Source organism: Eurosta solidaginis, chromosome 4 (genome assembly GCF_040869045.1).
Source record: "Eurosta solidaginis isolate ZX-2024a chromosome 4, ASM4086904v1, whole genome shotgun sequence".
NCBI lineage: Eukaryota > Metazoa > Arthropoda > Insecta > Diptera > Tephritidae > Eurosta > Eurosta solidaginis.
The window spans coordinates 41,507,298-41,524,827 of NC_090322.1; the positions used below are offsets into that span (position 1 = coordinate 41,507,298).

Here is a 17,530-nt window from a genome sequence, read left to right on the forward strand (position 1 = left end):
ACCTGAGAACACAGCCGTATGAAGCCAAAAACACAATCAGGTCCTCAGTGATATCCACAGGCAGGCGTCGGACCTCTATGCCAGGAATTGCCCGGTGCATCCTGTACTCAAAGAACAATACCCTAAACTTGCAGAAGAGGAACGCACTCCCCCTAGGGAAACGCGAGTCACTCTAGCTCAACTTCGAGCTGGGTACTGTAACAGGTTAAACTCTTACCTATCCAGAATCAACCCCGACATATAAAATATATGTCCTGCTTGTAATGTGTCCCCACATGACACCAACCATCTCTTCAACTGTATTGTGGAACCAAGGCCTCTAACACCCCTCTCATTATGGTCTACCCCTGTTGAAACAGCAAGTTTCCTTGGACTCCCGTTACAGGATATTGATGACAATTTGTGATCGGTCACACCTATTGGATGGGGCGAATCACTGCTACGTCAACAACAACATAAAGAAACGCTCATTACTACTTAGAAAGTAATTGACCGGCCGATTACATGCTACGCCTCCACGATATGGTCGCCAAGCATAAAGGTTACTCACTGGAAGAAAATACAGGCCTGCCAAAATACTGCCCTCAGAACCGCTACGGGTTGTCTTCTTATGTCCCCAGAACACCATCTACATAATGAGGCGAGAGTACTCTCCATTAGGGAGAGAAATGAAATGCTAAGCAACCAGTTTCTGTTGAATACCCAGAAACCTGGGCATCCCAACAGACATCTGATTGATGAGGCTACACCGCTCAGGGGCTTAAGGGGTCTTCTCCGTAAGCATTATGAGAAAATACGGCACCTGACAAGGCAGCCGTATGAAACAAAAAAGCACGAGCAAGTCCTCAGTGATATCCAGAGGCAGGCGTCGGACCTTTATACCGGCAATTGCCCGGCGAATCCTGTACCTAAAGAACAATACCCTAAACTTGCAGAAGAGGAACGCACACTCCCTGGGGAAACGCGAGTCACTCTAGCTCAACTTCGATCTGGGTACTGTAACAGGTTAAACTCTTACCTATCCAGAATCAACCCCCGACATACAAAATGTATGTCCTGCTGGAAATGTGTCTCCACATGACACCAACCATCTCTTCAATTGTATTGTGGAACCAACGCCTCTAACACCCCTCTCATTATGGTCCACCCTTGTTGAAAAAGCAAGTTTCCTTGGACTCCCGTTAGAGGACATTGATGACAATTTGTAATTGGTCGCACCTATTACATGGGGCGAAGCACTGCTACAACAACAACAATCCTATCAAAACACGCTCTCAGAACTTCTACGGGTTGCCTTCTTATGTCCACAGAGCACCATGTGCACAGTGAGCGAGAGTACTCCCCATAAGAGGGAGACATGAAATGCTGAACAAACAGTTTCTGTTGAATGCCCAGAAACCTCTTAAAGTCAAGTACCCAGAACTCGCAGTAGAGGAAAGCAACCTCCCCAGGGAGCCACGTGTCATTATAGCTCAATTTCGATCTGGATACGATAATAGGTTACCTATCCAGAATCCACGCCTATATATACAATGTATGTCCTGCTTGTAACGTGTCCCCACATGACACCAGCCATCTTTTCAATTGCAGTGTGGAATCAATGCGTCTAACACCCCTTTCTCTCTGCAAGCTTCCTCGGTCTTCCGTTAGAGGATATAGATGCCAGTTTGTGGGAGGGTTCGCACCTATTGGTTGGGGTCAAGCACTGCTACAATATCAACAACCCGATTTTTCCATTTTCCGCTTACTTTTCAACTTTTCTTTTTTTCACTTTCAGCTAAACAACGCGCTCTCGATGCAATTGAAGCATTCAAAAATTTCAGCAAAGAAGAAAAGGAACCCATGTCAGCGTTTATATATACAACCACCCTGAGAAAATTGCCCGGCAGCTATTCCTATTTGAAACAACAAATCTATGAGAATCGCTCACCTCTTAACAATGTCAACAATGTATCCTATAAATTTAATTCACATGCTTTCCGTTTTAATCTATATGAATGGGGTATAGAGGAAATGCCAAGAGCTGCTGCAAAAGTCGGCAAAGTTTTAGGTTTCGATTACTATGCTTTACTCAAAAAAATGGAAACATTTAAAATACCCTTAAAGTTGCAAAAAATAAAAAAAGAACGTATGGAACAAGAGAGTGAAGAACAAAAAAGATATCAACCGCAATCGTCATTCCTCATAACAGTCGCTACTCAAACGAATGAAGTTACCGTATATGATCCTGCATCTTCGCGCCGTAACAATGGCAGCGATATAGGCGTACAGGTTATGCCCACTTGCGAAACTTTTGGTACACAAACTTTATGTTTAGCAAACAGTGGTTTAGATGAGTTACCGCTCATGCGTCAAATAAGCACATTAAATGAAAACCAACTTATAGCTTTAAGTGATTTTGTTGATCTAATATCTGAACCTGGTAAGCCCGAAGCCAGCGCATTCAGTTTGTATCACTTGCGTCAACGTTTGTTAGATATTTATAACTGCTCGCAAGAACCATCAGTACTCGAACAACCGGCGCAAAGACCACATCCACGTCAAGTCGAAGAACAACCGGTTGTAACAAATAACAATCATATTAAAAATATGCGGGATCCACGTAATCGTGCGCACGCAGCAGTGGCGGCGGCAATGGCAGCGGCGGTGACAGCAGGTGCAGATGACGAGCCACCACCACCACCACCTTCAGTATCGTCAGCGCGACGCGGGCATCAAAGACCAATGACGCAGCAACATGCAGCAGTGCCACAAAAAATTCCAGTTATTGCTAATGTACAATCATATCATCCAAGTGCGGGTCTATTACCACCAGCGAGCACACTGGAAGCGTCCACATCGCGATATTATGGACGTGGTGGTATGCGACGATGAACCAAATTGTGCTTGCTACCGCCTAGTACTAAGGCGTTGTTACTGTGCTGTTATAAATAATTACAGAGTTGACAGGGTTTCCTATTTTGTGATATTCGTCGTATGTGCTGTGTTAAAAAAAAATTATGTACATATGACAAATATTGTTCAAAATTGGTCTATAGCATTTAATTAGGTTAGAGCTTTGATGACCAGTAAATCGTAATACACCAATGGAAAGACTAGCGGTTCTCTAGGGGCGAGCTTGGCTAAGTTAGGGATTTTTTTTTAACCAAAAACCAACAGAAAATTTTTAGCTTAAGCTGAAGGTTTTTAACTGAAATTCGTTTATAGTTTTATTTCCAAAAACACTTGTAGATATGCCAAGCCTTCGATATTGATTCGATTCAGTTAGTTTATTTTGGCAGTCAAGTCATCATATAGGTATTAACCTAATTATAAATACTGCTAAAAGAAGAAGAATAATACTATCGTAAGAGAAATATAGCCTACTAAGTAGATTTACATCCCATTTTGGTTGAAAGAGATGAACATTTTTGTATGATCATGAGCCAGAATTTGTAAAAAGCCAAGTGAAACACTACGGACTCAATCAGTCTATGTGAGGTCCTCATGGACCGGCCAGTTCAACCCATCACTCATGCCGGCCTAAAAGAACTATTTCGCCAAGAAATGGTTTATGCTGTTAATAAAACAACAACAGTTTAAATGCACAATGACGCGCAAGCGAGTATCGATAGTTCGTAAAAGAGTTGATCTAGCACGATTCAGAGGCGTTGAAGGACTGAAAAAAAGAAAAAAAAAACACAACAAAAACCAAAAGGACAACTACAAATACAAGACTGAAACGACAACAACAACAAAACAATAACAGCAACAAAACTACAAAAACAACAACAAAACACAGTAACAACAACAATAACAAATCAACTATGACAAAACCGATAACAGACTATCAAAAAAGTAAAGCAAAAAATTAAACGACGACCTTAACAACAATAAAACTACGTAAACAGTATTACTAAGATTAAGCAAGGTGCAGCTAAGCTCAAGGTTAAAGCAAACCTACAAAATTGGGTTGGGAGCTGAGGAAAAACACCGAAGCTTACCCGGAGTGGCTTTCCGCAATTCAGATCATTCATTCGAACAAGAACGTGTATATCAAATGATCGTTTTCGCAGAATATGTCGGCGTGTACTACCTAATGCCAAAAACTTTTCTATACGTAGTTATCTATCGAATTGGATATTCGTTAGTTGAACATTTCTGCTTTAGAAACAATTTTTTTGGTCCCATGGAAGACAAGCACGCTTCAAATTTCCATGGAAGTATAGGACGGTTCATTTTCGCGTGGAAAACTAGCACTTTTCGTTATTTGCCTAAAAGACTATCACAGTTTTAAACTGAAAATAAAATGAATTGCTTTCGGAAAGAGGGATGGACTCCACTCCGCCCCGCCCAATTTTTTCAGGTCCGGCTATGTCCGCTTGAGCGTTAAAAACGAATGCCACTTTGGCGTTGTGTTCAGCCGGATCAACATGGATTCCACAGAAAACATGCAGGTCCCTAAAATTGCTTTCTACGCAATGAATCTCTCGTGCCTCAATTGACCAGTCGCCTGTTTTTTATCATAAAGTTCCTTATTAGAAGTTTCTTAAGTTGAAATGTCGCACTTAGTCGGCTTCTTTTGCCGGTACTTTTATGTTGTTGTTGTTGTTGTTGTAGCGATAAGGACACTGCCCGGGCAGTGTTTTCATTGTACATGGTCCTTTGTCCGATATAGATCCGGTACGTTCCGGTAACAAGCATCTTCAAGTTACTAGCCCGACCATTTCGGGAACGATTTAATATGACCACATTGAACGCCGCGTCTTTCATGCCACATCCAACTCATGTCTACTTTTCGTTTCACTCAAACGGCTTGGGACGTCTCCAATATTCACTTAATCTGCAATCGCTGAGCTCAAAAACATTTCATCAAGAAGGGCATCATTGCCGGAAGGAGTTCAGTAGACGCCACTTTACTCTCTTGGCGGCTCATTTGTGAAACTCGGAGCATCATTGAGCTGTTGGGCCTTTCAAACACCAATTTCGTTGCATCTACGTCTTCTTGCCTAGCCAATTTCATGTTTCGATGTCCATTTCTAGCGTATAATGTTGGTTGTCCTTAGGACTTCTTGTTGATTGTTTTTGTAGCAGTAAAAATACTCCCCAGAGCTAAGAGGAAGTTACGAATGTGAGCAATAGCGTGGATTTAAATCGATTATTACGACAGGAGGGCCTCATTGTGGGAATAAGTAAATTTAACTTGGTAAATTATAAATCATTGCTGGTTTATGTTAGAACTTTGATGCCCTGATTGATTCATACGAAGTTAGAAAGTTGCAATGTTGCTACGATTATTTTAGTTTTCGTACTTATTAATATCTCATCGATGGCTGAATGGAAGATCTTCCTATATCGATATCCCTTCATCTCATTAAAAGAAATTTATTTTGACTCAAAGTTTTTAGAACGTATTAACCCAGAATTTGGCCGTGTGATGGAGGTTTGTTAAACGAATTCTTTCTGCTAAAGCGCCATCTTAAGTTAGGTTCTGAGATAGGGCGATCTTCCACCCCGCAATCAAAACATAAATTTAAGATTTTAATTACTTATATTTTGTAAAAATGAAATGTTATTTTCAATTCGTTTATTTTCGGTTAATAAATTTCGACACTCCGCCGAATGAATCTTAATAAAATGTATGTACATATGTATGTGAAATAATAATAAAACAAATTTTGAATAAAAAAATCAGTGTCTTTAATCATCTTATTCTTGTAGCAATAAGGTTAGGGGAGTTTATCAGTGTCGATTGCGGTTATCGATCCCCCAGCGGGTTAGGGGGTTTGTGTAGCGCAGCCCTTTCAGGTTGCCAGAGCAATAAATACATAGCTTCTCCAAACCCAATTGGCCACCTCACCTATCCGTGGCGAATCCTGTTCCATTAAAACCGAGGCTCTGGCGACGAACTCCTCATGTATCTAGGGGGTGGGAGGGCGGTATGGCTTAGAAGGTCGCATGTGGTCATAACAAATCGTTCCCGAGATGGTCGGGCTTGGTACCGGAACGTACCGGATCTGCATCCGGCAAAGCACCATCTACTCGATAACAGTCGCCAAGGCCTTCGGGGAGTGTCCTTATCGCTACAACAACAACAACATCCAGTACGTCCCGGAAAATTAAACGTACCATGCTTGGTGTGAAACAGTCCGTTTATTAGTGGACGGAAGAAAAACAGACTAAGTTAAGCTGCCAACGTTAAAGGCCATTAGGACGCTTTATTCCCAGACAAATTGAAAAAGCTACAGCTAGTGTTAATTGGAAAGTTTAAAAGGATCAAACTCGTCATATCGGCCTTGATGCATGCTCGTCACAACTGGGAAACTGTTTCAGTGCTCCTGAAGCTTGGGAAGTGCACTACAGGCGCAATCGAAGACGTTCTTTCTAGAAGTAGCACAGCAAGGTAACATCAAGTTACAACCAGCGGATTAGGGAGCTTAGAATGTACCCGTGGCAGGTATGCCTGTCGTGAGAGGCGGCTAAAATATCAAATTGATTCAAAGGGTTGTGTAGCGCAACCCTTTCAAAGGGTTGCCAGCGCAATATATAGCTTCTCCAGGCCAATTGTCAACCTTACCTATACGTGGCAAATCCTGTTTCTTTAACAGCCGATGCTCTGGCGGTCTAAGTTCCTCATGGATCTAGGGGCTGGGAGGGCGGTATGGCGTTGAAGGTTTCATGTGGTCATACGAAATCGTTACCGAGATGGTCGGGCTAGTACCTTTATGGTGCTTGTTACCGGAACGTACCGGATATGCATCCGGCAAAGGGCCATCAACATCGATAACACTCTCCGAGGCCTTCGGGAGTGTCCTTAGCGCGCAACAACAACAACCAAGTTTACTCCAGCTGTGATCCTTGCAATCTTGTCATTGTTGTTTTTGCAATCTTGTCATATCCCTTGGCGTTTAAGGCATTATCTGAAACTTAGAAATCTTATACTCATACCGAGCCTGAGATGGCCCGCGGATCATAAAACTCACTTGTGGAACGATCAATTTTTCAATAAAATTCTCAAGCCAGTTCACACGTCCTACGTCGGAGAAAAATACGACATTGTGAAAGTGGGATTCGAGGGGTTGATGAGCGCAATACAAAGCTTTATAGCTTCAGAGCTTCCGCAACCCAATTCCCAACCTCACCTACGCGAGGGGAATTCTGTTACAAATATGAATGTATATTACATGTATTTAGCAGACAAGGCTCCGCTTGGAACCAGGGGGCGGTGGGGGTTCGGGATGGCCTAGAAGGTTTAATGTAGTTATATTAATCGTTCCCGAGACGGTCGGACTAGTACCTTAATGGTGCTATGTTATCGCAACGCCCCATAGCTATATTAGGCGAAGACCATCAACATTGAAACAGCAAGTTTCCTTGGACTCCCGTTAGAGGATATTGATGACAGTTTGTGATCGGTCGCGTCTGTTAGGTGGGGCGAAGCACTGCTACAACAACAACAACAACCATCAACATTTCCCCCAGCGGATTAGGGGGTCAGAATATACCCGCGGTAGGTATGCCTGTCGTAAGAGGCGGCTAAAATACTAGATTCAAGGGGCTGTGTAGCGCAACCCTTCAGGTTGCCAGCGCAATATACAGCTTCTCCAAACCCAATTGTCAACCTCACCTATCCGCGGCGAATCCTGTTTCACTAACAGACAAGGCTCTGGCGACCCCAAGCTCCTCATGGAACTTGGGGGTGGGGAGGGAGGGATGGCCTGAAGGTTTAATGTGGCAATATAAATCGTTCCCGAGATGGTGGGCTAGCACCTTAATGGTGCTGTGTTACCGGAGCGTACTGGATCTGTATCCGGCAAAGGACAATCACATCGATAACACTCCCCAAAGACCGGGGAGCACCTTATCGCTACAACAACAACAACAATAACAACCATCAATATTGATAAGATTCTCCAAAATCTTCGGGGAGTATCTGTATCGTTAATACAACAACAACATTGTCACACAGTTTGTTTTTTTTTTAAACGTACTTCTAAGAAGACTCGCTGTAATACCCTAACATCTGTACTACAGCTCTGAGAGTAATCTCGGCTTTCGCTCTGTATCGGGATCGATGGGAAGGAAAATCTCTGGGAGGCGGCTAAAGGGCGCTTCATAACCTTTATCAAAAAAAAAAAAAAAAAAAAAACGATAAGGCTGTGGCAAGTTCCCTTCGAAAACAAACAAGGAGGGAGATGGACACCGAGGGTGAAAATCCGAAGTTTCCGCCGATAACTGTAGTATTAATCAGAAGGGAAGAATTAGCTTCCTTCTTAATCAATATTAGAACTTCGGGTAGATTTTGAATTCGGCAAGAGTAATTTCAATACTGTGAAGTAGGACCAAGCTTATATGAGTATAGTGGCAAAATGTGCGTTCATAGGAAGAGAAGAATTATTTCCTTACGCAAAAACATCTCCAATCAAAGGTGGATTCATATCAAGCAAAAATTGTGAAGACTTCTCAACCCGTTCGTACAATTTTTGGTGTCCTTAGGATCTTTAACATACTGGACCTTTCTCCTTCGATGATATCCGCGAATGATCTTTCGATAACCGTCGTTCTTGTGACACTCAAGAACCGCCAAACCTTTATATTGCCATTTTTAGGTTTAATAATATACTTGTCGAACAGCGTCCAGTCTCTAAACATTTAAGCTACGAATGCGCATTTGTATGTATTGATATAATTGAAACGCTCATTATGGCATAAACGAAATAGTTGCGTCGAATTGACTGATTTATTTCACACAATAATGCCATGAAAATTAAAGCCAAATTACAAATTCTACACGAGTTTGATGGTGGGCAAATATGCCAATGAGAAAAGCCATAAATATTTTGTACGAACCCTGTACGGTACATGATAAGCCCGGGGACTCGATTGTAATGACGGTATCGACTTTTTAAAATATATTGTGAAAAAATTGTTTTGAATTTCTAAGAAATCGACCAAGAATTCAACTCTAGTTAATTCGAAATTTTGAGTTTTGAACTAATTAGTTTAGTTAACACTAAAACAAAAGAAAGTCATGCTACTCCTTCCTCCCGAGATAGGCTTAAAACAATATACCCACGTTTGCACGAACGTCTACCGACGATGCTTGTCCAAGACCTACTCGAAGATGTTATTTAAGAAGTGGCGTTCTCAACTCTATATACAACTAAAGGCATACCAACCCTTAAGAATCCCTAGCCCGAACACTGTTGTTAATTGCTATGAAGGAGGGTGTCATTACACCCCAGCGGGTTAGAGGATCAGAATATACTCGCGGTAGGTATGCCTGTCGTAAGAGGCGACTAAAATACCAGATTCAAGGGGCTGTGTAGCGCAACCCTTCAGGTTGCCAGCGCAATATATAGCTTCTCCAAACCCAGTTGTCAACCTCACCTATCCACGGCGAATCCTGTTTCACTAACAGACGAGGCTCTGGCGACCCCAAGCTTTTCATCGAACTTGGGGTTGGGGAGGGGGGAATGGCCTGAAGGTTTAATGTGGCCACATAAATCGTTCCCGAGATGGTCGGGCTAGCACCTTAATGGTGCTGTGGTACCGGAGCGTACCGGATCCGTATCCGGCAAAAGACCATCACATCGATAACACTCCCCGAAGCCTTCGGGGAGCAACCTTATCGCTACAACAACAACAACAACAACAAGGGTGTCATTACAGTCATTCGAGACGGACCATGCATTGCAAGGTAGGTATATTCTGCGTTGGATGTAATAAATTCAAATACCAAAGATGTGGCATCTAAAAATTGAACCAAAATGCAGCAAAATACTTATATGCATCGAGCAACTTAACTATCGACTGGAGCTTGTGTCAACTAAGTTACGCGCGGACTACGTTGTTATTATGGTTGTAGTATATATAAAGATACCCTCCGAAGTCCCCTGTTATTGATATGTCATTGACGGATATCCAGTATTCATAACCAGTATGCTCCGGAAGTAGCATCTTAAGATACTAAACCTAATACCTTGCAAACGTTTTGATATGACTCTTCTATTGCAACTAGAGGTCTAGCACACCCGGCAGACATTATCCTGGCCGAAAATTGACTTGCCGCTCATTTTAAAAATTGTACTCCACTACAAATCTCTTCTCTCGTCCTCTCTCAAGCTAAAGATCTCTAAATATTTCCGTTATAATGTATATCGTAGAAGCATGGACTATGACATAAAATGAGACTGCACATGGAGTAAAGGCAGAGAGGCACATTCTGCAAGCTATAGCCCTTTCTCCTTCAAGTAAGTTGAAAATTGAAGCCACTTGTCCATTAAATGTAACGCAGAAAGTTTTTGATTTTAGTAGAGAAAATTTTCGTATACAATCAGGCATTCCAGAGGTATACCGGCTAGAGTAGAGCATCTGAAAAGAAAGTGCGCAACTCCTCTTATCGACTCTTCGTCCCTATAGCCCCGCTGGAAATCATTCTGTGGGACCCCTATGTGTTCCACATGTGCTCACATCAGGCAATGGCCCTTTAAAATTCTATTCAGTAGACTTTTAAGAGTCGATTGCTATTAATTAGGAGCTTAGTATGGTTCTCACTTATGTAGGTATAAGTTTGTCTGACTCCACTGATGATGTACCATTCACTTTCTTAATGAAATCAGCAGTATTTCTATGAAGCTAGAGGAGAATCAACGTCACTCAGTTGGTTTAACTCGATGTGATCAGTGGCCATCCTTGACTTTTTGTAGACAGCATAGTTTACAGTCACGCTACTGTGACCTGGAACCTATTTCACCAATGTCACGCGCCAACAGGAAAATTGTTTTAACGACGTCGCTAAATGACTACAGATGTGGGATTCTTAAATAGCAGAGCCAACGAGCTGCCGTCTTTAGTGCTATTAGTTTCGCTCGAAGGACCCTACAATGGCTCGGCAGTCCTGTACTTGAGGAGAGTGAAAGGTGATTCTCGGAGAATTTACGAACCTGTGCCGGATGCCGTCAGGGCGTTCCGAGTAGATTTGGTGATAGGCGAATAATTCCGCAAACACGCTGGCTAGAGCACATAAAGTAAATTGATGTAGATAGTTCGATGAAATTTGGGATGCACGCTGCGTTTGGAAGGTCAAGTAGAGAATGGAACAATCTTTCTAACTCGCGTGATCTTATTGCAAAAGATGGATCACTATCGTGTGTGCTGAACTAGGCAAAAGTCGCCTTTTCGGTGGAACGTCTATTGAAGATAGTAGGAAGAAAAATACTTCGTACCGCTATTCATTACACTGCCGCACTGGAAATACTTTGATTTTCTAAGCAAAACTTCGAAATCAACAAATGTCTTGCTGCATCGAGTATTTGATTTTTGGCTAAACTACTGCTGAATGGCGTAACATGCCGAAGGAAATTGTCTCCAGCATTGATAGGGAATTACCGTCAATTCAAAGTGAATTGGGTGCGACAATACGAAAGTAGATTTTTTTTAACGCAACCCCCCTCCCCCCTTTTTCTAAACAGTGACCCATTAAATGTCCTACACTGCGTATACGTAATCATCATTATGAACATGTGCGACTTGAGCCATTTGAGAAAGTCGTGTCAGTTAATAAATAGAGAAAAGAGAGGCGAGGGAACGCAGGTGTTTATGAGTAAATATTTATTTAAGGAAAGCAAAAAAGTCGAGAATGCTAAGATGAAGGAAGCAATAATAACAACAATCTGAAGCTTAAGTTTTTGGAAAAACTTATTTCACTTACAGCCTGATTTTATATTACGCTGTGACACTTTGCTTAGCAATCACTACCATTGTTGTTGTTGCAGCAGTGCTTCGTCGGGACCGGCACCTGACCCCGGTCCAGAGAAAGGGTTTTGCTGCGTATGCCGCAGGACGGTCACACTTTGTCAGTGTGTCACGTGCAAGGGATGGTTGCATCGGACAGGATGTTCTGGGCTAGACCCCAAAACCCGACGTCCTGGTAACTTCTATACATTTTTGTGGCTCCTTGCTGTTCACGCCCAAGGGCGTCCCGTAGTCTGCGCCTTAGCGACTCTTGTCCCTACCACCTTTTGCACTGTTTGCCAGCACAGAACATATATGCTTGCCACATCTGCCCAATGCAGCTCCTGCCTTGGACGATGCCAGTTTCCTAGATGTTCTGGTCTCAGCGCCGGCAACTCCCCGACGGGTTTCATTGCGCCATGCTGCCAGGCCGCAAACCCAACTACACCGTATACCCCAATGCTTAGCCAGGGACGTCCAGTCCCACAACAGCAATTGCGACCTGGCCTCCCTCAACCCCTAGAGTGACGACGTCTCCCCCGTTGCACTTTAGAATTCTGCAGTTAAAATGTAATGGGTTAACTGGGTAGGTCACGGAGATAGTTGATTTCATGAAGCGGCATAACATCCGCATTGCTGCGATCAAAGAGACCAAACTCATAGCAAGATCTGAATTGCAGACCTGCTCTGGATATAACGTCCACAGAAAAGATCGTGGGAGCGGTTAGGTTAAACTGGCCGGTCCATGAGGACCTCACATAGACTGATTGAGTCCCTAGTGTTACCAGAAGTTTGTTTTAACGACCAAACTGAAAAACCCTAGCAAAAACCAGGACCTATGTTATAAAATAACTCCGTCCTCTTGGCAAATACTAGAAGCTTCCTAGGACTTAAGCCACTTGCTGCTTCTAGATCTGAAAGCTGTATCACTCCTAATAGCTGGAGTCTTAGCCTGGCAAGTGCAGGGCACGAGCACGGAACGTGCTTGATCGTTTCCTCCTCCAACCCGCACTACCTACATCTGCTATCACTGACCAAGCCTAATTTAAAGACATGCGACGCCAGAAGGAAGTGTGCAGTCAGAATACCCGTCATGAGTCTACAGTCCTCTCTTTTTAATCATAGAAGCAACTTTCTTTGTCTAAGGTTGTAAGACCTACACATACAGACCAATTCTAAATATTCTCGCGGAATTTTGTACTCGCGGATTTTTTTATTCCCGCGGAAAAATTCCTCCAATTCTGTTCTCCTAGGGAGAGCTATAATTGGGGAATAGGAATTTCGAATTTTCGAAGTCAGCTGTTTTGTCAATTGAAATTTCGTTGCACATTTCTTATTTTGTTTAAAAAATTGAAAAGTTTAATTATTGTTGCAAATTTGTTGGAAATTAAGAAATAAAATATAAACAATGCACAGTATTTATTGCATTTCATGTCGTATTCACTGAAATGAGTAATGAATTGGTGCCACAGCAACATCAACAACGGAACATAAGAAGAAGACGGCCGCATAACACAAATCTGCCGGAGTTGCCTGCTTTCATTCAGCAAAGCAATTTTCTGGCGGCCAAGTTGAGTTGAATTCGTCCTTCGTCATATGCCAAAATCTATTAAGCCTTATTAAAAAATCCTTGCGCAATTTCTGGATGGCTGCATCAAATATGTATACCAAGAGCTCTACCGTTGCTTAGGATATACTTTTCGACTTAAAATAAAGAATATTGTGGTTATAATTGTTGTTGTATTAACAGTGAGAATATTGTGGTAGAATGTAAATACATATTTTAGCACAAATTTATACAAATAAGTGTTCTTTCTTAAAAGAACCAATTTCCCTTAACTATTTTGATGCATTCCCTTTAATTTAACAAGTGAAAAAACTCCTATGAAATGGCAGAGAAATCTCCCTCTCCCTCACATTCATAATACCTACTTTTCTCCCATAACCGGTTTCCGCATTTTCGAACATTGTTCAGAATAGGAGGAAAGGGAGAAGTGAAAAAACTCACAAGGAATTTTTATTTAGAATACGAGGAATGGGAGAAGGGAAAAAACTCGCACGGAATTTTGGTTTAGAATTGGGCTGATAATCTTCGACACTTTACAGCCCCGCACTTGAACCCACGCCTTCCCGCTTGGTCTATCATGTGCACCTCTCGACTTCGCTTAATCTCGCCCAGTCTAATTGGGACGTCTACGGAGCAAGCTTCAAAGGATGCGCCCTTTTTAGCTAGTTCGTCCGCTTTTTCATTCCCATCTATTCCCATATGCCCTGGGACCCAATATAGATGTATGCTTCTCCCTATCCCGATTCTCTCCAGAGACTGCTTACACTCTAATATGCATTTAGGTGCTGTGCTATGCGAGATTATTGCCTTAATTGCTGCTTGACTGTCAATATAAAAGTTAACACGGTTGCAGCTTAAGCTATTCTCTTCCAGGGTTTCTAATGATTTGGTTACGGCTAATATTTCCGCTTGGAAAACGCTACAGTAATCCGGCAGCCTGTAGGATCTCCTTATTTCCGGATCAGCACAGTATACCGCAGACCCTACTCCTTCCACTACTTTGGAACCGTTTGTCTACACATGCATCGCCTCATCCGCCATTTGCGCACCCTTGCGCCAACCGTCCACCGCTATTGTAACCTTAAGATCTCCCTCGAAGCGCAGATAGGGAATCGGGTAGTCTGTTCGTCTTGTGATTGATGACGCTATACTACTATGGCCATATGGTCTGCTCTCAAGCTGCCCCGAGGCACCGAGCCTGGTTGCAGTTGTTAATGCTATGTTCTTTGTTACCAGGTCTACAGGTGGAATGTCCAGAATGGCATACAGTGCAGCCGTCGGCGTTGTTTTCAGGGCTCCCGTAATGCTAAGCATCGATAATCTGCATACCCCCTCTAATTTTTTGAGGTATATTGTTTTTTGTGTGGCTTTCCACCAAACAAGAACTCCAGAGTATGGAAAGGGCTTACAATCGCTATAAAAACCCAGTGAGAAAGAGAGGGCGATAAGCCCCACGTACACCCCAGCATTCTTTTACATGCATAGAGTGCCGTTGAGGCCTTCTTCACCCTCTCCTCCACGTTGAGCTTCCATGACAGCTTACTGTCGATGATGATTCCTATATATTTTGTGCAAGGTTTCTTCTGTAAGGTCACCCCTCCTAACTTAGGCCTGGTCCAATTTGGGACCTTGTACCTCTTTGTAAACAAGACCATATCCGTCTTCTCCGCATTGACTTTCAACCCGACATTAGATGCCCAGGTATGGATATCCCGAAGCGGCCGATCCATCAAAGAACTAATCGTTGGAAGGCACTTTCCACTTATGAAAATTGAAACGTCATCTGCGCAAGCCGTAAGTTTTACCTCCTCGAATCGCCTGAGTAGTTAGTTGATGACCAGCGTCCACAGCAGAGGTGATAGCACCCCTCCCTGCGGTGTGCCCCTGTCCACTGATTTCGTGGTCTCGTACAATCCGCATTGTGATGTAATCTTCCTGGAATTTAACATGCAGCCGTCCATCTGATAAAGGCGGGTTGTACTTTAATATAATTAAGACCATCCATAATCGCCCATTTAGAAACATTATTGAAAGCCCCAGAAATGTCCAATAAGATTTCTAGAGCATACTCCTTATATTCCAGGAATTTCTCTATGATATTTACCACCCTATGCAATGCGGTGCCTACCGACTTTCCTTTGGTGTACGCATGCTGTGTTGTGGAGAGCAGCTTTTCATCCACGTTGGACTTTATGTACACATCTATCAGCCTCTCAAAGGTTTTGAGCAGAAATGGTGTTAAGCTAATGGGTCTATAGTCTTTGGGATACACGTGACCGTTCTTCCCCGCCTTTGGTAGGAAAGCTACACGAGCAGTTCTCCAAGAGTGCGGTATATGACTCAGCCTTATGTACCCATCGAATATTATTTTAAGCCATTCCACGACCACCATACTTGAAACTTGTAGCATGGCCGGGAATATACCGTCTGGGCCCGGCGATTTAAACTTATAAAACATTTTCACTGCCCATTCGATCTTGGCATCGGTCACCAAGGCCGGCACTACCCGCTCCGTGATCGAAGTGTGAGTGATGTCTGCTGGCTCTTCTAAACCGTCCCCGATGTGTCGAGAAGCACTTCAAGGGATTCCTCACTATTACGTGACCATTCCCCGTTCTCTTTTTTTTATTAGTCCCTGGACTATGTTTCCCCTTGCTAGGACTTTTCAACCGTGTTGTTTCGCTGGAGCACTCTATGTCCATACAGATCGTGGGAGCGGAAATGGATGCGGTTTTATCGCGCGTTTATCATCAACCACTCAATGCAATATGATTTATTCGATCCCGACATCGGCCGCAGGGACAGTCTCCTGGAACGTCAAGGCATATTTGTCCGGTCAGGGGATGTACACTTAGAAATTATCAACATATACATCCCTTTCTGTCACCTGTTGCTCCAGTGGATACCGCCCTGCTATCAGCGCACTACACACTGGCGATAATCGCATTATCTTAGGCGATTTCAATGCTCACCACGATTTATCGCACAGGAGGTCAGCAAGGGGGAGATGTTGGCAGACCAAATAGAGGAAACGACGTTCTGCACAATAAACGGAGACGCCAATACTCGTATGGTAGGAAGCTGTCACAGTTCGCGAGATCTATCCATCGTGAGCGCAGGACTAGTAAACTGCGTCGACTGGCAGCCGATGGTAACATTGGCATCTGACCACCTGCCAATACTCCTTTCGCTTGTTGTTGTTGGTGGAGCGATAAGGACACTCCCCGATGGCCTTGGGGAGTGTTATCGATGTTGGAGGTCCTTTGCCGCATGCAGATCCGGTACGTTCCGGTACCACGTCCGACCATCTCGGGAACGATTTGTTATCACCAGAAAGGAAAGTGGGATGATTACAAATCTTATACAGGCAATCGATTTGCTGCCCTCCCTATCCCGACTGATGCCCACCAAGGGGAACGTGCTTTCCGCAAGGTCATCGAATCCGCCTTGGCTCGTTTTATTCCCCCTGAAGGAATTCCGGAAATCCGGCCATATTTTGTGCTCGTGCCCTGTGCTTGCCAGGCTAAGACTCTAGCTATTAGGAGTCATACAGCTGCCAGATCTAGAAGCAGCAAGTGGCTTTCAGTTTGATCGTTAAAATAAACTTCTGATAAAACTACGAACTTATTGAGTCTATGTGAGGTCCTCATGGACCGGCGAGTTCAACCCATTGTAACATGGTTCAACTTAACCTAACTGCGACAACAACAACAACAAAAAATGTTAAGCAATGCAAATCTTACCAAGTAGCGCAACTAACAGCTTATCGGTGAAAATTCGGACATTCACACGCACAGTTCTCGACTTAGTTTCAAAAAAAACTAGATTATTTAGCTAACATTTTAAAGTGAGATTATCCTTACGAATTTATCTATATATAGAATATATAAGGCGTTTTTGTTGTTATCAAACAATATTTTTATTTATATTAAACTTTTATCATTTTTTTTTAACTTTGAAAAAAACTCCGAACACCATTCCTTCATTATATGTCATTCGACTGCCTATTTCACTGCCTTCCACTCTATTCGCAACATAACGTCAATTTAAGCTGCCAAACTATAGAATACACGATAATGTACCCTGCAAAAACGCTCCACGTCATTTTACTAGTCATTTTACGGTCATTGTGACTTTCTGCAGCGGTTATATTCATAGTCATTTTTGCATGGGGCGATTAGGTTTTGTGACCAAATTTTCCGTTTCGTTCCTATTAATGTGATCATGCATTCCGCTCCCACCTATAGG

The 17,530-nt window shown here is 43.0% G+C and overlaps 1 protein-coding gene across 1 annotated transcript in view; it reads left to right on the plus strand.

The window, feature by feature from the left end:
* Panx (Panoramix) overlaps window positions 1-5,670 on the plus strand; it is a 29,774-nt gene extending 24,104 nt beyond the window's left edge. The window contains exon 3 of the mRNA XM_067781342.1: window positions 1,778-5,670. Coding sequence (XP_067637443.1) covers window positions 1,778-2,874 — 1,097 coding nt within the window. The 3' untranslated portion in view covers window positions 2,875-5,670. The remainder of the gene's footprint in view (window positions 1-1,777) is intronic.
* Window positions 5,671-17,530: the final 11,860 nt, after the last annotated feature.